The sequence below is a fragment of the Engystomops pustulosus genome, chromosome 1 (genome assembly GCF_040894005.1).
Source record: "Engystomops pustulosus chromosome 1, aEngPut4.maternal, whole genome shotgun sequence".
In the NCBI taxonomy this organism is placed as follows: domain Eukaryota; kingdom Metazoa; phylum Chordata; class Amphibia; order Anura; family Leptodactylidae; genus Engystomops; species Engystomops pustulosus.
In genome coordinates this window covers 227,216,030-227,237,494 of record NC_092411.1, presented here as the reverse complement: position 1 = coordinate 227,237,494, position 21,465 = coordinate 227,216,030, and the positions used below count along the sequence as shown (strand labels likewise).

General features: G+C 39.5%; 2 protein-coding genes across 3 annotated transcripts in view; one reads left to right on the top strand and one right to left on the bottom strand.

The window, feature by feature from the left end:
- The window catches only part of DDX60 (DExD/H-box helicase 60), a 129,619-nt gene extending 108,657 nt beyond the window's left edge, over window positions 1-20,962 (bottom strand). Inside the window, 1 exon segment of the mRNA XM_072120049.1 lies at window positions 20,810-20,962. Coding sequence (XP_071976150.1) covers window positions 20,810-20,827 — 18 coding nt within the window. The 5' untranslated portion in view covers window positions 20,828-20,962.
- Window positions 16,125-21,465, top strand: part of PALLD (palladin, cytoskeletal associated protein) — a 230,528-nt gene continuing 225,187 nt past the window's right edge. For both annotated transcript variants that reach the window (XM_072120073.1, XM_072120063.1), the window contains exons 1-2: window positions 16,125-16,270; window positions 16,753-17,758. In XM_072120073.1, coding sequence (XP_071976174.1) covers window positions 16,767-17,758 — 992 coding nt within the window. In that variant the 5' untranslated portion in view covers window positions 16,125-16,270; window positions 16,753-16,766. The remainder of the gene's footprint in view (window positions 16,271-16,752; window positions 17,759-21,465) is intronic.

Genomic DNA, 21,465 nt, shown 5'->3' with positions numbered 1-21,465 from the left:
TTAGTATAATGGTCCCTTCCTGTGCCCACCAATAGTATAATGTCCCAATTTCTCTAGCCCCTTTCTCATAGTGCTCCATTTTCTGTTGGTCCCTATTTAAATTTCCCCCCTTTTTTTGCCCCCTCTGCATAATTTCAACTTTTTCTAGCTCCTCCTTTCTTTAGCTTCACAATTTATGCCAAATTTTAAATGTCTCGCAATTTATAATTTCCCATTCACTTTTGTAGCCCACATATTTATGGTGCTCACTTTTGTGTCCATTTATTCAAATGCTCCCATTTTCTTGTTATCCTAACAGAAAGTTAGTTTTGGCAGCTGTGGGGTCCTGCCCCGAGATGCCATAGCACACCGCAGGGTTTAGATGATGACAGAGGGATCACCTTTGAAGTCTCTTATACTCTCATGGATTTTATTGCTGATGCTTGGCTGTGATAACACAGCAGATCACCAGTTGCAGCAGGACCCAAGCCCCTGCAATCCTCTGGAGCACAGCTGTAGAATCCCAACATGGCAGTCTTTATCAGGTTAAAGGGGCTTTCAGAATATGAAGAAAAGTATATACAGTACAGACCAAAAGTTTTGGGACACCTTTTCATCCAAAAAGTTTTCTGTATTTTCATGGCTGTCACAGGTGCTCCCACGATCCCTGTCTCGGATCGCGGGCGCACCCGTGCCCCTCAGCGTCCCTCCGGAGCTCCACTCATCTTACCTCCCCTGGCTCCAGCGATGTCCTCTCTCGCGGCTTGGTGCGCGCGTCCCCCGCCTCCTAGGGCACACGCACCAGCTCGCTCGGATTGAAATTGGCGCTGGCCTGGTATAAGTTTCTGCCTCTTCCAGAGACCCTTGCCGGATCTTCAAGTCTTCCCCATGAAGCGAAAGCTCTGTGATTCCTGCGTTCCTGTGATTCCTGCGTTCCTGTGATTCCTGTGTGCCAGTCCGTTCCTGTGTGTCAGTCTGTTCCTGTGATCCTGCGTTCCTGTGTCCCAGTCCATTCCTGTGTGCCAGCTCCTGCGATTCCTGACGTGAGTTCTACTGTGCATTCCATTGCTATTCTCCTGTAATTACTCCGGGTACAGACTGCCTCCTGTGTTACTGCCTTGGTAGCCACCGTGGGCTAGTTGCACCCGTGGAATGACCTGGTGGTATCCCGCCGCAGCAAGTTCATCCCGCTTTGCGCGCGGGCTCTGATGAAAACCGGATGCCTCTTAGACTCCAGTCCCAGGTCGGCTGTTACCATCTCCCGCGATGGTCTAGAGGGTCCACAGACTCCCAGCCCTGACAACGACTATAAAAATTGTAGATTCACAGTGAAGGCATCAAAACTATGAATCAACACATGTGGCATTATATACTTAACATAAAGTGTGAAACAACTGAAAATATGTATTTTATTTTAGGTTCTTCAAAGTAGCAACCTTTTGCTTTACTGCTTTGCACAGTCTTGATGAGCTTCAAGAGGTAGTCATGGTGAAATAGTCTTCCAACAGTTTTGAAGGAGTTCCCAGAGATGCTTAGCACTTGTTTACCCTTTTGCTTTCACTCTGCGGTCCAGCTGACACCAAACCATCTCAATTGGGGTCAGGTCTGGCGACTGTGGAGGCCAGGTCATCTGGTGCAGCACCCCATCACTCTGGTTCTTGGTCAAATAGCCTTTACACAGACTGGTGGTGTGTCCTGTTATCCTGCTATTTTACCATGAAGCAGCTATTTTACCATGAAGGCTGCTCCACACAGTCTTCTCTTACAGTTGTTGTAGAGATATGTCCGCTGCTAGAACTCTGTGTGTCATTGACCTGATGGTTTTTGCAATTGCACTTAGGGACACTAAGTAAAGAAGAAGTAAACATGTTTATTGTTTCAATGACCAACCCAAGTATAGGCGACTGTCATTTTTTGTGGGATGAGATCACATTTTCATTGCTACCATTACGGGGACTGTACAACCATTTGATCGCTTTTTATTAAAAAAAATGTATGTGTCGCCAAATGGAAAAAAAGGGTAATCTCTGACATTTGGGCACTATTATCAGTTAACATTTTTTCTTTACTATGTTTAGACTCTCTAGGGTACTTTAGGTTGTCTAATCAATCCTGTATACTGCTTTATTCCAGTATACTCATTATACAGCAAACACCCAATGTGTATAAAGAGAGTTCAGCCAATGAGTCCTCTTCATACACCTGCTGCCGCACCATGACATTGGGGGATGTCATGGTGCTTCAAGGGATTAATCTCCAGTTCACTTTGCAGGGCATTTGCTGCAATGTGCTTTTACTATAATAATATCCCTTTGATATATTGTAGAGGATACATTACCCTCAATATAGTTTTACATCTATTTTGAATTCTACCTTTAAATCAACAGATATTGAATTTGTTATTGTGCCAGATAAATTATTGTTGAGCAAGTCACATCTATTTTTGTACATATGAGTGACCTATTTGCAACCTCAGAAATTCAAGTATTAAATAGCCACAAACCTTTTAACAAACTTTGCATAAATCAACAGTACAAAATATATATTTTTTAATTTTGTACTATTGATTTTTAACCTCAATACCATCAGATAGTGAATGTAGCAGGGAGCTACATTACATAATCACAAGGTAAACATCTACTGGTGGCTCTGACACAAGCAACCTCAAAAAGCAAACTGAATTCATACCCCCTTACACACGGCCCTGTGGTTGCCCAGACCAGGTCCAGGCACAAAGCACAGAACACAGCCTGGTGGAGAAGGGAGTGGGAGTGAGTGCTGCTCCCCTCTCCCCTATCCCTTGAAAGCCAAGCAGCCGCCTGGCTCCATCACTGTGCGGTGAGATACCCAGAGCCGGATCATCATTGGCGCTATTGGAGCGCTAGCGCCGGGCCCCCGGATCCAGCTTTATTGGTTAGGGGCCCCCGGCCTGGCGCTCCAATAGCGCCGATGTTCATGCTCCTGTTGGGGCCCCGGCGACCCCGACACTCGCCTCGGCAGTCGGGCAGGGGCCTCCATCAGTCCGGACCGGAAGCTCCTGCCCGTCCCTGTATAGTGCTCGATGCGGCCGTTTCCGGCCGCTCGAGCACTATTACTGGAGCGATGTGGCCAGAAGACAACCCTGGCGCACATTGCTCCAGGAACTTGGATGCGCGGCCGCGTGATGACGTCATCACGCGGCCGCGCACCCCTTCCTGTCCTCCCGCGGCAAGAAGAAAGAAGACGCGGGACCCGAGGTGAGTATAAGGTTGTTTTTTTTTTTTTAATCAAACAGCATTCAAAGATGGTGGGGGTCATCATATTTAATTGGGGAGGGCATCATATCAAAAAGTTAACTGTTGGGGAGCAGCAAATTAATTAGTAAATTATGGGGGACAGCATATTAAATAGTTAATCATAGGGGGCCAGCATATTAAATAGTTAACTATGGGGGGCAGCATATTAAATAGTTAATTATGGGGGGGCAGCATATTAAATAGTTAATTATGGGGGAGGTGGGCTGCATAGTAAATTGTGTGTGTTTGGGGGGTACAATATTAACTCCCCAACGCTCTGAGACTTACATGTACGGAGCAGAGGTGCGGGACCTGTATGAAGAGGGCTCACGAGTTGGGGTTTGCTGCATATTGCAGCAAACGCCCACCACTACTACCCGCGATTGGTGCTAAAGTCAACCGCGGGTATTAACCCTTCTGATGCTGCCGCCAACATTTAAAGGACGGTGGCACATTGGCGCCGCCATCTTTGTTCTGATTACTCACTCCATTACTCACTCCCTGGGACGTCATGGGGGGGGGGGGGTAGCGATCGGTTGCCATGACAGCCTTGGGTCTTTGTGAAGACTGCATGGCATCTGCAGTTTCGTTACAATGTGCCAGTGGCTCATTGTAATGAAAACTGTGTAAAAATTCCATATACTGCAATACCATAGTATTGCAGAATATGGTAGGAACAATCAGACCATCTAGGGTTAAAGTACTTTAAAAAAAATAGTAAAAAAAAAATAAATCACCCCCCCCTTTCCCTAGAACTGATACTAATTTATTAAACAGTAAAAATCACAAACACATTAGGTATCGCCGCATCTCAAAATATCTGATCTATCAAAATGTAAAAATGGTTATTGCTGGTGTTGAACCACATAACGGAAAATAGCGCCCAAATGTCCGAAATGCAACTTTTACACCATTTTACATAACATAAAAAATGTGATAAAAACTGATCAAAAGGTCTCACAGTCCTCAAAATGGTAGCAATGAAAACATCGGCTCATCCCGCCAAAAAATAACTCCTCAGCCAGCCCCCAAATATACCCAGCACCTGCCCATGATACAGCCTACCCCTGCCCCCGTATATAGCCAGCTCCTGCCCCGATATATCCTTCCCACGTATATAGCCAGCTCCTGCCCTTGTATATAGCCAGCTCATGCCCACGTATATAGCCAGCTCCTGCCCCTGTATATAGCCAGCTGCTGCCCCTGTATATAGTCAGCTCCTGCCCCTGTATATAGCCAGCTCCTGCCCCCGTATATAGCCAGCTCCTGCCCCCGAATATAGCCAGCTCCTGCCCCTGAATATAGCCAGCTCCTGCCCCTGAATATAGCCAGCTCCTGCCCCTGAATATAGCCAGCTGCTGCCCCTGTATATAGCCAGTTGCTGCCCCTGTATATAGTCAGCTCCTGCCCCGTATATAGCCAGCTCCTGCCCCCGTATATAGCCAGCTCCTGCCCCGTATATAGCCAGCTCCTTCCCCCGTATATAGCCAGCTCCTGCCCCCGTATATAGCCAGCTCCTGCCCCTCAATATAGCCAGCTCCTGCCCCTCAATATAGCCAGCTCCTGCCCCTGGTAGCAAAAGAAAGTCAAAACTCACCTTTCCTGCGCCCCCGCAGGTCTTCTCTTGTTCCGTCAGCAGCGTGTACAGATCTGCCGCTGCCGATGGAAGAAGAGAAGACCTGCGGGGGCGCAGGAAAGGTGAGTTTTGACTTTCTTTTTTCTCTTCACTTCAGTATAAGCCAAGTTTGAAGTTTTTAGCACATTTTTTGTGCTGAAAAACACGGCATATACTCGAGTATATATGCTATGAAAAAGTTATTAGCGTCGGAAGAAGACAAAACCTCTTTTTTTTCGTGATGAGGTTTTAATTTTTTAAAATGTATTAAAACTCAATAAAACCTGTATAAATTTAGTTTCCTTGTGATCATACTGAACCAAAGAGTGAAGTGTACAGAATACAAAATAATTTACAGAGGAAGCCAGTGTATGAAGTTTATTGGGGGTGAGGCCTAGCATGTAAAATAGTTCATAGGGTCGGGTGGGGGTGGGAGCAGTATATCATATAACTAAATGGGGGGACAGCCTCTAAAATTCATGTGGCACCCAGTATATTAGAAAGGGCCATAAATAGGTAAATTAATTCATTAAACGGGGCAATATATAAATGAAGTCACGGGGGAACCATATATTGGGTAATTGGTGGGTGACACATATAATTAGGGGTACAGTATTACTCAGGGTCTGTAGTATAGTAATATATGCAGGGGACACAGAGGTTTTATTATGGGGTATATTTTGGGGGGGCATATTTCTGTTATCCAGGTGACATTATACTGTGAGTAACTGTGGTATTTTTAGTTTCACAGTGTGGGGCAGGTACAGTGCGGTCAGTTGTGGTGTGAGGGGTATATATGATATATATGGGGAACAGTGTGGTCAGGTGTGGTGTGAGGAGTATATATGATATATATGGGGAACAGTGTGGTCAGTTGTGGTGTGAGGGATACATATGATATATATGGGGTACAGTGTGGTCAGTTGTGGTGTGAGGGGTATATATGATATATGTGGGGTACAGTGTGGTCAGTTGTGATGTGAGGGGTATATATCATATATGTGAGGGTACAGTGTGGTCAGTTGTGTTAGGGGTATACATGATATATGTGGGGGCACAGTGTGGTCAGTTGTGGTGTGTGAGGAGTATATATGATATATGAGGGAGCACAGTGTGGTCAGTTGTGGTGTGAGGGGTATATATGATATATGTGGGGGCACAGTGTGGTCAGTTGTGGTGTGAGGGGTATATATGATATGTGGGGGCACAGTGTGGTCAGTTGTGGTGTGAGGGGTATATATGATATATGTGGGGGCACAGTGTGGTCAGTTGTGGTGTGAGGGGTATATATGATATATGTGGGGGCACAGTGTGGTCAGTTGTGGTGTGGGGGGTATATATGATATATGTGGAGGTACAGTGTTGTTGTTGTGTATGTAAGGGTCAGGTGTGAGGAGAATATGGGACGATGCCAACCATATCTGTTTTATAAACCCGCAGAGAGTCATGGATGGAAGAAGTCTCCTGGAATATCAGACAGAAGGGCGGAGACAACATCAGGGACGTCACCTGTAAGTCATTATATTACACTGCAGCCTCTGTGCAGGACTGGTATCTACTACTATATAGTCACTATATGATGGTAAATACTGGTCTGTGTGTGTAGGTTATCATATAGTATTGCAGTATTATTCAGTTATTATGTAGTGGCGATAATCCTGATGTAATGTTATTATCTGGGCCCTGTACAGAGGTGCTATTAGTGATATTGCCCTCTGCACGGTGATGTTTGTATTATAACAATATGGCGGTAAAGATCATCAGTAAATGGAGTTTATAGTTGGTAAATTATTGGTAATACCGGCCATGTTGTGGTAATCCTATGGGTCGGTTTCGAGGGATCATTTGTAAATTGTAGCGCTATTGTTTGGAATATTGGGCTTATGGTCCTTTTACTTGGCAACAGTTTTGTCTTATGATTATTCAGTAATAATATGGCGGGAGTATTTTTTAGTTTGTCATGGAACAAAATTGGAAATGGTTTAGTAAGTAGGAATTTATCTCAAACTAAAGATACCATTGTCAATTTTAATTCCAGACAACTCCTTTTTAGTCCCAGAATGTAATAGTCACAAACAGACACTAGGTGTCAGTCTAGCACCCACTAGACTTAAATCACTTACATTCTCACATACATTACCATATAAAACAGCTACAGAGTTGTATGTGTATGTGCAAACTATGCATGTGGATTAATCAGAGATAGGGAACATTTAAAATATGTTTTGTGATATGGGATATTGAAACGTATATGTGTTGTAAGGCTGAAAAATCTAAATATTGAAAGAAATAGCAGGTTATCTCAGTATCCTACATTTTTTTCATTGTTTTTTTATTTTTTTCTTCTTTCTGTTTTTTATTTCCACCAGGGAGAACAGGTTTATGATTTATATAGTTTTTTTTTTTAAATCACAATAAAAAGAAAAAACATATATCTTTAAACATCTTTGAAAAGAAAAAGGGGGGGAAAGCCCAGTGAGAGAGAATCATGTAGTTAGGCACAGATAGATGCCATATATTTTCATATTAAGATTTAATTTTACCAGAAATCCTTTATTCACATCATTACTGGTCACTATTTTTGAGTGTGAACATTTTCTACATCACAGTGCTGTTAAAGGGGTTGTCCACTTTAAGCACATTCCAGCAAATAATTGATATAGTTTGTGTAATGAAAAGTTATCCAAATTTCTCTGCTTGCCGTCATGTGACAGGAAACTTCATTCCTTCCTGTAGATAAACCCCTGCCTATGGTCATGTGATGCCACACAGGTGGGCGGCTTATTAGTAACACACTGCTCTGAATACACTCTCTGATATAATGAACGGTGCAACTGTGTGACATAACATGACCATGGACCGGAAGTGAAGAATAAAGCTTCCTGTTACATGACAGCAAGCAGAGATCTAGAAAACCTATTTAGAATTGATACAGAAAGTATATTGGAAATGTGTGTATGTGTATGTTCAGACTTCAGACTTCAGCTTATTACTAGCATATCCTGAAAAGTCAGTGTTACTGTCTCAGATCAATTCAAACGTTAAAAATACACAGCTGCTACAGATGAGACTTTGTACAAGCATAAAGAGTGTCAAACATAAAAACTAATCCCTGTCCCTGCACCTGCGCACTCTCTGCAGCACATACCCTCTCCGGGGATTATATATCATAATTATCATGTGCTGGCGTATAATAACCCCGCCACTGTTTTGGCACAGCCAAATACATGAAGAGGCTGTGCCGGAGAGTGTATGTGCATTTCCATCACTGTACATTGCAGAACTAGTCTTTTCTGTTAGTAAAACTGTTACAGTGCTCCCAATTGGCGAAAATACTTTGTTGCGCCATATTCTGATGGACTCTATTTTTTACAGCTTTCAATGTGTAGTAGAGATGACATCTCTCAATCATTGAATTGATTTTCGCAACAGCAGTGATACTAAATGTGTAGAGTTTAGTTTTGTTTAAAATGCACACATTGTGGAACAAATCTGCTGCAAGTGTTCTTTTTCTTGTTGTTAAACAGTTTATTTTGATTACCCGTTTGATTTTATCTTTAAATGGATAAGCCTCTACAGAAAACCAGTATATGTATGCAGCTTTAATTGAGAACATATAGCGTTAGATAATTAAATCGTAAGACCTAAGATTTACACTTGTAGCTGTTCATTACTATGTACTTACCATAATGTAATGGAATTTATGATTTTATTCTGTTAAATCAATAAAACTATTGAAACAGAAAAAAATGCCTTGCATCGCCATATCCTGACACCTGTAACTGTTTTATACTTGGGTGTATGGAGCTGAATGTCATTGTTTGCAAGATGGGATGATGTTTTCATTGACACCCTTTTCAAAAGTGTAGATCCCCTTGATCACTTTTTTATTAAAATTTTTATTGTAGGAAAAATTGTATAAAAGTGGAGATCCAGACATTTAGGATTTAGCGCCAGGAATTATTGTTTTTATATTTTGATAGCTAAAACATTTTGGGATGTGACGATACCTAATATGTTTATGATTTATGCAACATTCACACAACCATATGGGGAATGTGTGTACAGCCACAAGCTTGCAGCCATACATATATTCCCCATAGAAAGCAATGGCAGCAAGGAGCGATACTGTACCGCTTCATACACGGGGAAAAGATATTACATGTCCGATCTTTCCCCGTGCTACGGATCTTGCACAATGGAGCCGTGCAGGCATACGTCAGTGTGCATGGAGCCTTACAGTATAAGATGAAAACACTGAAACCCAATGGCCTCAATTTTGGATGTTTCCTCCAACACATTTACACTACACAACTATAACATCAAGTAACCCAATTGCTGCTAAGATGCAGCCTTTACAAATTAGCCATGCAAGATCTTAATCTTAAGAGAAAACAGGAATTTTCCACAAAATTAAAGTTATCTCTTCATTAATCAGATAAATAATAATTAACTTAATAAAATCAATTCACTGTCTGGTTTATGATTATATGGTGCTGAGGGTCACAGCAAAGGTATTTTCGGATAGCAGCAGGTTGATTGGCCTAATCTTGTGTCAATCAAATAACTTTTACCTATCTGTGACTGGCCAAAACAGCTGTCAATCATGAGGTCTTCATTAAATTCCACTTCCACCCGGCAGTTCCTGTCCCTAGAAGAACTCGATCTGACTCTGCTCCATTATAGCTTTACTGCAGCTGCGGGATACACTGGCATTCAATACCAGCAAACTAATGCCTCCCGTACAGTGGTACCGCTCTGGAACCCCATGAACTAATTGTTGATGCAATTAATAAATAAACCAACAATTAATAAGCACAACAGAGGGGGATGTATTTACATCACCTGGGGACACTCACAATGTTAAGTCCCACTGCCAACAGGAGATCTACTCTGTAGGAACTATTTGGTCAAAAATAAAAGCTGTGTCAATTAGTAATATTTTATTCATTGAAAAGAAACATTTTACAAAGTTTCGTATTTTATAAAATATAAAAATAAGCTAGGATTTAAAGGATTTACTCTTTTTCCCACTATACCCCCACCTCTCCTGTCTGTAAATAACTCTAAGAAGGGTGGACAGGAATCTTATGTGATCTGAGAGCCTGGTGATTGAGATCCAAACAACACAGGGGCAGGTGATTAGTGTTAGATGATGTCAATCACCATAGGTTAACTAAGAACAAGTGACCATGAATAAGGTTTGTTGGCCGGAACGCTTAGGTCATTGCTCTGCCTACTATGCCTGCATGTACATTTTAAGTAGTATTTAATAAAGACATGTGGCTGAGTGAGTAGCAGTTCTGCCTTGTAGCACTGGGCTCCTGGGTTTAAATCCCAGCCAGGTCAATATCTGCAAAGAGTTTGTATATTCTCTCCGTGTTTGTGTGGGTTTCCTCCGGGTACTCCAGTTTCCTCCCACACTCCAAAACATACTGTTAGGTTGTTTAGATTGTGAGCCCCATGGGGACAGGGACCAATTTGACATGCTTTGTGCAGCGCTGAGTAATCTGTGTGCGCTATGTAAAATAAAGAATTATTATTGTTATTATTAATTTCAACTTTTCACATCTTTAAGCTGATGTTTCCATGACTTGAAATTGTCTTTGCCTTCTGAGCCTCTAGGTCAGTGGTGGCGAACCTATGGCACTGGTGCCAGAGGCGGCACTCGGAGCCCTCTCTGTGGGCACCCGGGCCTTCGCCCCAGCATGAAGTTCACCAGACAGAACTCAAAGAATCTTCCTAAAGAATCTTCCTACAATGAGAGGCGGATTTGCCCTCCTCTTTTCAACTGCCTTGGTGTCTTTAGGAGTCTGAACGATTGAAAGTTGTCAAAGAACAAAGAGAAATAAATTACTGCTTATTGCTGCGCTGGCACTTTGCAATAAATAAGTGGCTTTTGGTTGAAGTTTGGGCGCTCAAGCTCTAAAAGGTTCGCCATCACTGCTCTAGGTGGATCCACGTCCACCTGTCCAATGTGTGATTTGATGAGCTGGACTATGCTTTACTTGTAAGAACCAGAGCTAATGCTGCAGGAAAGATATGAGTGTGGTACTAATTTTCAAAACAGCATAGCCTGCTAAAGCCATGTTCACACTTCAGTAGTTACAAAAGATACAAAGGTACAATCAGCGCCTTCTTAGCTGTGTACCACAGACAGAGAGTAATGCCTAGGCAGGTGTTATGAACAGTAAGGGAATATAATATAGGTGGTTTCATCGGTAGCCTGGGGCCCACTTACTACATTTTATACTGAGAAGGACCTTCATGCATGGAATTCTTGTAATACTATATGTTCCTGCTCCCAATACAGATGTACACAAGAGCCGTTTCAGGACCAAGGATTCTAAAACCGCAGATTGAGAGCAGAAGAGAGAAGGGGTGCATCTTCTATTCCACACAAGAAGCTTGATTCTAGTACCATATGTAGGAATTCTGCACTTGTAGGGGCTATAATATTCATACAGCCCAGGGCCCCTGGTTATGAATACCCTACATATGTTACTAATGTCTGTATCTAGAATACCCCTGTAACTCCTGTTCATTTAATTTTAATAGTTTAATGAAACTAAGAATATTCTGTTTCTAGCATGTGCCACAGTAACCTGAAAATATAAGTTAGGAGCGACTTTTGCCATCTGAAATTCTGAGTTGTTATCTAAATCCTCTGTATGTAGATATCGCTCCACTTCCTTGCCATACAACTTTTTGAATGTCTTTTGCAGAGATAAGGGAATCAAAATTCAACACACTGAAGAAAAAAATGTCTGAAACAAAGCAGAAAAGATTCTGATTCATTTCGGTGCCTGACATATGGAAGACTCTGTGAAAAAAACAAATAGATTCCCACATCTTTAGTTCTCTGTACTCCAGATCAACACTTTGTGAAAAATGATATAGGCAGTGTAAATTGTTACAAAATTATTTTTACTTATTTAAACCAAAAATGTGAAGCGTTCTATCATGAAACTTCCTAATACCAGATTACTTTCCTCTACAGCTTAATTAACCCGCCTCATTTTATAATTAATTATTTATCATTTTATCATTTTTCAATTCACAGTCATAAAATCTGGATATTGAATGTAGATAATGTAATAATAAAAAGTCTGAATATTTACTTTCTTAAGTGTTTGGATATTTAAGATCACACGGTGTAGGGGAGGTATGTATAGTGTTGGTTTACATTCTGTGTAGCAAATGTAAACCAAATCTCAGACACACAAATCCAGCACTGAAAATGTTCGGGGCAATGTTCATTGGAAAAGATAACTTTAAGCCTAAAAACATGGACACTAACTGCTATGCCTATTAATTACTTTGCTAAGTTTTGATGATACACAAAAAAAATAACCTTTAGCAAAGTGTTGTCTGACCCTGAAGACTTGGGGACAAGGTTTTCTGATATCATTACTGCACAAGGAACATTAAGTAGGATGTAAAGTTATTTCTGAACTGCCTCCAAGGCTATTTATAGATGAAGTTGAGTGCTTGACTTGCCAAAGTGTTGTGCAGCTGTGATACACTATGTGCTGCCTCTCGCCATTTTACAAAGCCAACACAAATGTTTGAGGATACAAATTTACTGTATCTCCTCTCAGATGTCTATTCTGTGAAAGACAAAAGTATCATATATTTTCTTTCTTCTGTTATGAGGATATAAATGTTAACGTTAAGCTGGCTCATTTTTTGCAGACATTTGTTGCTGAATAAAGTACAGTTATCTGCACTGTAATGTTACTTCAGCTAATGTTTTAATGCCCTGGCAGCTCTATCCTCTAGGAAGCAAATATTAATTTCCAGGAAACTGCAAGATAAAACCCACTGATTGGTCATAAATGAATGTCCCTCCAGTAATTGCTGTATTTTTATATACTTTCTAGTACATCTTGATTTATCAGTGTTGAAGAATATATTTACCTGGAGAGCTCTAAATTATAGGGAAATTCTCAGGACTCTATTTTATTTTAGAAGCAAAATAGAAGATTACAGCAGCAGGGGGGCTTTCTTTAACGTTATCTTTCAAAAATTTGTGCCATCTTGAAAGCCATCATATTGGATCTAGTTCAAGTTTTTCCAATGGGAAGATAGTAATAGCATATCAAAGAAGAAGTGTTGGCCACCATCAGATTTACACTATCTATTGTAGCTCAAAAGCTATCAACACATAGTTTCTCTAGAGATTCTTATGTGGCTTTCAAAAAACATTAGATCCAGCACCTTCATCTCTGTGTCCAGCATAATGGACAACAAAAAAACAAATGTCAAATAGCTGTGCATCACACGGAACTTTCCTGGTTGTTGCTGCAACGTTCCATGTTGATAACTTCTGAACTACAACATATATTATAAAAATGATTGCAGTAATCAATTCCTGACAATATCTTGATGTTTGATATGAGCACCTTTTCATTGGAAAAAAATTGCCCTTTTTCCAATATGGTGGCTTCCAAGACGACGCCATGTTCTGCACATAGTGCGAAAGATAGGCAGGCATGTTCTGTACATTGTGTAAAAGATGGGCCCCTCTCCGATGACTTGCTGGGGTATTCAGATAAGTCATTTCCCCTTACATTTCTGAAATAAAAGGATGTCAAAAGAAATTATTAGAGCAGTCCACAATTACCAAAAGAGGACCTTGAACTTTGGAAAGTTCATGGCTACACCACCAGACTAATTCATCTGAAGTTTAACTTCTCCATTGCTGCAGTCGGTAACACATGATTAACAAATTGAAGTCCCTTAAAAGGTTATTAGTTGACCTGATATCAATTGCTTACAGTCAATAGGTCAACAGAGGATCACATTTTTCTTGCCTGCACTTCATGTGGAGACTCCTGAAAAGCCCAGCTCCAGTGTCTAGATGATCTGACTTAATTATAGCTTGGCCTTCAATCCCATGCGACCAGCCAAGTCCATCCAGAATCTGTGAAGCCTTTAACTTTCACACAATGACAATGCAAGTGAATACTATATTTCCATCTTCATAGAACTTAATGTACCACTTTTCTGCATCCCTATCTATAAGCACCTACTATCTACAGAGGAATACATATTAGTAGTCTTTATAAGTCTCATCTATTTTACAGATTGAATAATTGTCCAGACAGCAGGTGAACAGTGATGGCCTAAAAGGCAAGTCTAAGGGCAAAATTCAAGTCTCAAGACAGTTTTATATTTAAACCCAAACTCTTCACAATGCATAGATGTATCCACCAGTAACTGAACTTGTACGTGGTTAAACCCCTTCAGGATGCAGCTAGTTTTATAGCTTAAGGCTCAGCCCCATTTTTTGTATTCTGACTCGTGTCGCTTTATATGGTTATAACTTTTAAACACTTTTACTTATCAAAATGATTTTAAGATTGTTTTTTCGTCATATGTTGTATCTCGTTTAAGTGGTAAATTTTGGCTATGTTTTGTGTTCATTTATAAAAAATTTTATAAATTTAAAAACTGATGATTTTTTTTTAAAATTTGACATTTTCAAAATTTTTAATTGTCTGGTTTCAGGCAGATAGTTTTACCACCTAAATAAGTTGCTGAATAACATTTCCCATACGTCTGCTTTACATTTTCATAATTTTTGAAATGTCTGGAAAATGTATTTTGATGTCACAGGGCTTAGAAATCGAATATCCATTTTATGTATTTTCAAGGAGATTTCAGAATTGACTTTTTGGGGGATATGTATCGTTTTTAAGGACATTTTAAATATATGATATTAGAAACTCCCTGTATATCAACCCATATCTGCACCCCTCAAACTATCAGAAACAGCTTTTAGGAAGATTGTTAAACCCTTGAGATCTTCACAGTAATTAAATATGATTACGGAGATACCATACTTGGATATTTTCTTACATTTTACTAAATTTCTCAAAAAAAAACCTAACATGGGGAAAAATCTATTGTTTTCACCGTCTTCCAAGTGGCATAACACTTTTGATGGCTTGATGGTTGAAGGCTTGATTTTTGTGGGACATGTAGTACTTTGCTCCAGTATCATTCTGGAGTAGAAATGTTTTTTATCACTTTTTATTGCATTTTTTGTGGGATGAAATAGGTAAAACTCATAATTTTTTGCTGGCTTTTAAATTTTTTTTATGCCGTTAATCGGGCAGGTTTAATAATTATTTATTTTTATTCTACAGTTTGTTATGGATGCGGTGATACTATATGTGGGGGGAATGTGTTATTATTTTTACCTTTTTCACATTATAGGTCATTTTATGTGTTAATGAGGATTTGGGGCATTTTTTACATTTATTAATGTTTTTTTTATTAAATAACATTTTATTCAAACTTTTTTATTTCCTCCACCATTGTACATGAACAAGCAATGATCTGATATTATTCAAATTTATTCTTTGTCAGTACCATAATTTAGCTTCTTTTCTGACATCATACCACTGTTTTTGTTGCTCTATTTGAGTACAGGTTTTGGATCCCTTTTTCTTTTCTTCTAGTTTCTCCAACATTTTGGCACAATTTTTGCCACAAATTAAGTCCATCAAAAAGCAAATCTACCAAGTTTTGTTACACCTTCTTGAATGCGGGCTTTGGTAACACCCTCCAGGCTCATTTATATCATTTTAAAAGTTGACTTTAGAAGGAAGGAGGTCATGGATAACAAATATATGGATATAATAATAAAAATAATTCTGTATTTATATAATGCACACAGATTATGCAGCGCTGCACAGAGCCTGCCAAATTAGTCCCTCTCCCCAATGGGGCTCCAAATCTAATCAACCCACCAGTATGTTTTGGAGAGAACATACTAACTCTTTGCAGATGTTGACCTGGATGGGACTTGAACCCAGGTCCCTAGTGCTGCAAGGCTGTAGTGCTAACCACTGAGCCACCATGCTGCCCGTATGAGTAAGTGTTCCTGGTTTATTTTGCTTGAGTTTGATGGTAGATTTCCTTTAAAGCTTCTTTATTACCTAAATAGTGGTAGCATCTTTCCCATCACTTTACACTGACCGTCATACTTTCCACATGATCATATCTTAATATTTCTACATAAGCTTTATGTAATGGAGGTCATAATTTTCTAAGAGGTTTATTGGATTGGTAATGCTAAAAATCTTTGTCTAGATAATAATATGAAACACGCTGTCCCTCTGATATCTGAGAGGCAAGTGTCAGTGAGAGTATTTCAGCAAGGCCCAACAGCCTGCCTCTTGGAATTCCAGATAGCAGTTCACTGAAACATGAGATAAGTTACCAAATATAGTTGACTAGGGGAAGAATGACATGGTCCTGTGGGAACAGATGCAAGGTTCAGGCCACATTCACCTCATGAGTGCTGTGGGGACAAAGCAATACTTATGTATAGCTGTATCTTTCTTTTTCTGCATTAAGCTCATCTAGACACCTATTCCGAGATTTTACAGTAAGTGATACTTTCCTTTTTATAATCATTGTAAACTTTGTGAACTTTTGTTATTATGCAGGAATATTACTTCGAGGAAGACATAGTAATGATATGTCATTTATTGGAATAACATTCATGAAAAAGACTTCATTTCATTTCAAATTTGCTAATTCCTTACTAATTTGTTCATTTACTTAACTTTTTTTTCTACTTAGTTGTCAAGGCTGACGTACAGCATTGGGAATGACACTGGTCCCACAGTTCTCTTTGTCCTTTATAGTTGCGAATTGTTCCATTAATAAGTCAGTTGTAGGATGCTGTATAGATCTACCAAGTGATAGATTTGTATCAAAATATGAAACTAAGCCGATAATAGCATGTTCAAAATGGTAGCCTCCGTATGTTTCATGTGTACTGTAGAATTTTTAGTTCTGAAAAAGTCAATATTCTGTTATCATATTGGAAAGTACTTTTATACTATTGTTGTTCTCTTATCCTAGACTCATTCTTCAGGATGGCAAACAGGGCCCTTGATAAAGCTCTGCCTGTGTTAATCACAGATGTCTATCCTAATGAGACAAAAACAGAACGCCTATCTGAAAGTATGTCCGAAGCATCTTCCCATGACTCCTTTTATGACTCGTTATCAGACTTACATGGAGAAACTATTGATGGGAATGTCCCAGAACTCTCTGCTTTCCTAAATCAAGAGGAAATGAACAAGAGCCTTGACATTGCACGTGAGGCCTTCTCTAGCCATCGTGCTGTAGATCCAGCCCAAGGACATGTTTTGTCACCTCACACTAAGCAACCTGATAGGTCTGTTAAAGAATTAAAATTAAGTAATTCCACATCAGACGGAATCAGGAGAAGGGACAATGGACCTAATAAATTAGGACGAGCCGGCAAACCAGAGCCTTCAAATGTGCGTGGAATGATTTCCCCATTTCTAACCACTAGTCCAAGTATAATTCGAGCCTTGCAAGCACAAAAAGCATCAAAACACCATGGCAAAGGTGGCTATAACACACTCCCAATCCCAAAAGCAAGAGCAAAATCAATAAATAAGGATATAAACGCTCAAAGTGATATGTGTCAAAAAGCTGCAAATTTTATTGAAGAACTCTCGGCAATATTTAGAGAGACAAATAAAGCAAGGGATAAAAGATCCAATGGAGATTCTTCCTCACCGGATAGCGGCTACCTCTCTCCAAAACAGGAGAACACAATTATCATTAACCCCACAGTTAATGAGAGTGAAACAGAAAAACAAAAAGTAGAAAAAGCAATAGATGTGACCCCTGCTAGATATACCGAGGATAAACCAGAGAAAAAGTATGAAGCGAAGCAGCCTGAAGAAGAGAGCGGGCATGTTCAGGCTAAAGTATCTTATTCTCCTCCTTCAATTGCTCGATTTGTTCAGAAACTAAAAAGTCAAGAAGTAGCTGAAGGAAGTAAAGTAAAGCTAGAGTGTAAAGTAACAGGAAATCCAAGCCCAGAAGTCAGGTAAGACATCGATTGTCTACTTCAAAATGCCTGGAGAATAACATATTTTTGCAGGTTGTTAGGATATAAACTTGGATAACAAGTTATGAAAAATAACAACCAAAATGCAGGGAAAGTGTCCTAGGATTGAATTCACACATGCTATTTTGTACAGTTCTGTTAGAAATGTCTGTGCCAAAGCTAGTTTATTTAGGTTTGTGCTTAGGTTTTAGCATACATTATTCATTTTGGTATATTTCATGTTATATTATATCTAGTACATGCATGTTTTGCTCAGAAAGAAGATATGTAATGCTCTGTGCCATAGAAGATGTGCTGACGCCATCAACAGTGTCAGTTGTACTGTGTAAATTGTTTACTGGTGTAACCCCGTTGATAGGCAATGTGTTGACTGGTGTTTGCTGATGGGCTGTCATGTATTACATCAGCTATGAAAATATGATGTGATCAAATCTCCTACTAGGGCTAAAAATATAAAGTACACAAAATATAAAAAAAGTAAAAACCTATAAAAAGTATACGCATAAGCATCACTGCATTTGAAATGAACCATACTATAATCCTAACAATCTATTGTTGCACCATAAAAAGTGCTCAAATTTTTGAGCAATATAGCCATTGCTTCACCCTGCCCCCTTTTAAAAAATAAATCAGATAAATTAATTACAAATTCAGAATTTGTAATTAAATAGTAGAATTCGCCCCACAAAAAAAACAAGCCCTTTCAAAACACTTAACAAATAGAGTAAAAATTGTATCACTTTTGTTGTATTGATCTAAAATATTATTAGCAATTATACCTTTACTCAAGCTGGTTTCACACTTCACTTAATCAGTGTTTGAAAACCAACAGAACTGCATTCTGACCACAAAACATTAAAATTCTACTTTTACAATAATAATAATCTTTATTTATAAAGCGCCAGAAAATTCCATTGAGCTTTACAGATTCTGGGGGAGATAAACAAATAAAATAAGGCATTGCAGAGTAATAACATTCATATGTAACAATAGGAGTGAGGGCCCTGCTCACAAGAGCTTACAGTCTATGAGACTGAAAAACAAAACAAGAAAGGGATCATACAGGATCTATTTCTGATTTTGGCTTTTAAATACTGATGCAAAATACTGCCATGTGAAAGTGGACTTGTGATGTATTGTGAACCGCATGAATTTATTAGTGTTTATTAGTGTTTTTTAATTCCTTTCAGAAAGAATGAATACAAAGGGGGGGGGGGGGATCATTAAGACCTGTGTTTTGAACACTAGTTTTAAATTTCCCCACCACTTCGCCCATCTCTACTAAGAGACTGTGGCTTCCGTCAGTTCAGACCTAAGACTAGGTTGTAGAATTGTGCCCTAATCATTACCGACTGATGCCTACAGCTAGTGCGCCGGTCCTTTACACCGCCAGGTGTGCTCCCCTACACGTCCCTCCACGGCTATTTTGTCTGGAGGTGGCGGAAAGGGAAAAATAATCACAATTTCTGGTGTTGCTCCTGCAATTGTGTTTATTTTAGGACTTGTACAGAAAAAAACTGGTGTGTAAGCCCTGACATCCATCACTGTGAGATTCAGAAGGTATATGCTGCTCCTTCCCTTTTATAGGTCAAAAAGACACTTAATGGTGTTGTGGGAGTTGAGACAAAACTCTTCTAGATGTTAATGAATTAGTGATGCACACTACTTGTTTGGCCACCACTGCACCCTTCTAGAGCACCAAAAATGGGTCAGATCAAGTAGAGTTGCATACCTCAATGTAAAAGGACAATCATAACTATTCAAAAATTTCAAGTGGTTTTATTAAAAAACATTTCTGAGCAGATTAAGAATCGAGTTCTATCAGCGGGAAGCATTTTTTTAAAGCAGGTAGCATGGTAAGAAGATTGGTATATAGTTTTGTGCATGGTCCATGGTTTTGGTGCATTGATTTGGACATGACTGTGTGGTATTCATGGATTCAAGCACAAGGACAAATTCAATTCTTTGGGCTCATACACATTGCTGTGGGTTCCATGACCCCGAAGCTGATAGCTCAAGCCACAAAACTCAATGCATGGCAGCCTTTATTACAGTATTGGGCATGTGAGGTCTGCTGACACACAAGCCACACATAGCCACTGGTCCCATTATACTTTTTTCTATACTTTGAAACTATAGATGAGTCAGTAGATCCAATCAGTAATTGTAGCAATTGTCAATCACTATATTAAATTTGTGCAGCTCCTCCTGCGTTATAAAATGATGACTGCAGATAAGGCATCATGTACAATCTGTTCTTGCTCTATTACATGCTGTCTGTAGATATAATGCTGTGTATAAAAAGCTTAGGAATATTGGACCCTGGATAAGTGGAAATTTCAACATTAGGCAACAGGAAAGGGTTAATGATTTGCAGCCCTGTCCTGGAAAGCAAGTCTCTCTTTCTATGAATTTCTAATCACAGTTGGGATTAACTAATATGAGTTACATATGCAAGTAAGCAAATACTGAAATGCACCTGCTGTGGATTACACAATGATAGATGGGACATCATGTATAGTCATACAGGCTGAGAGCAACAAGGTCTCATTGTCATATACATTATTAAATAGGGCATTTGCAATAATGTTATGGTAATGTACTTGGGTTTTATCAAATAGATGATTTCCAGAAGCCCAAAGTCTTTACAAAGAGTCACTATTGGTTTGTGCATTGTATTCAAAAGCAGTGTTTCTACCGTAGAGAAGAATTGTTTTCATGAAAACGCTTGTGGAATCTGTGAAGGATTATAAAAAATACTGGGGCTCATTTATGCGCCAGTTTTCCTTCAGACTTTGTTCTTTTTGGTGCAAACTGCATGTACAGATATTTAAGAAGTCAAACAAAGATATAAGTATACATACACTAACCAAAAGTATACAACAAACACAGCTAAAAGCAACAATGGACACCTTTACTTTATACCGATAACTGTGTTACAGAATGATACCATAATCAAGACAAAATGACTAATGTTAGTTGTCCTATATGGAAAATGGTGAAAAACAGACAATGGGTATGTATAGGTACCTCTATGCAAGTGATCATGTCCGACTATTTCCTGAAGGTATAGCTGCAAGTCCAGAGTCCCAGTGATGGGTACTTCTTTCTTTTAACTTGTATATCCCAAAGAAGATCTTGCAAGTTGCTGTATGTGAAACATCCACTGTAGGTGTGCTCAGAATTCAACTTACTTGCCCATTCTTAACGCTAGAGGATGGCAATGCCTTTCTTATCTTCAGGAATGGAGTTATTCATCCAAAAAAAATCTTTATAAAAATATGCAAATGTATTTCAACATAAAATGTGGGCAGGTGGTTCGGGTGGCCATTGGCCACCCAAAAAGTCTTGTGCCCTTGGCTACGGCCCAAACCACCTATATTATAATCCACTATTATCTACTACTGCGTCTTGTGTAGACAGCCTGTGACATTACGATCAACACAGGCAAGTGCGGGTGTGCATAAATAGCTGGAGCGCCTGCAGCTCATTTGCATATTTTCATTAAGACTTTTTTAAGATTAATCCGGCCATTCCTGAAGATAAGAAAAATTTTTCCATCCTCTCCGTAAATCTGATGCTAGATGCCCTTTAAAGAACAGTATAAGACTCCGACAGTAAGACTGGTACCCTACACTAGTAGACCCTGTTGGGACTGACTTTTGAGCCAGATGTTTGTCATTAGA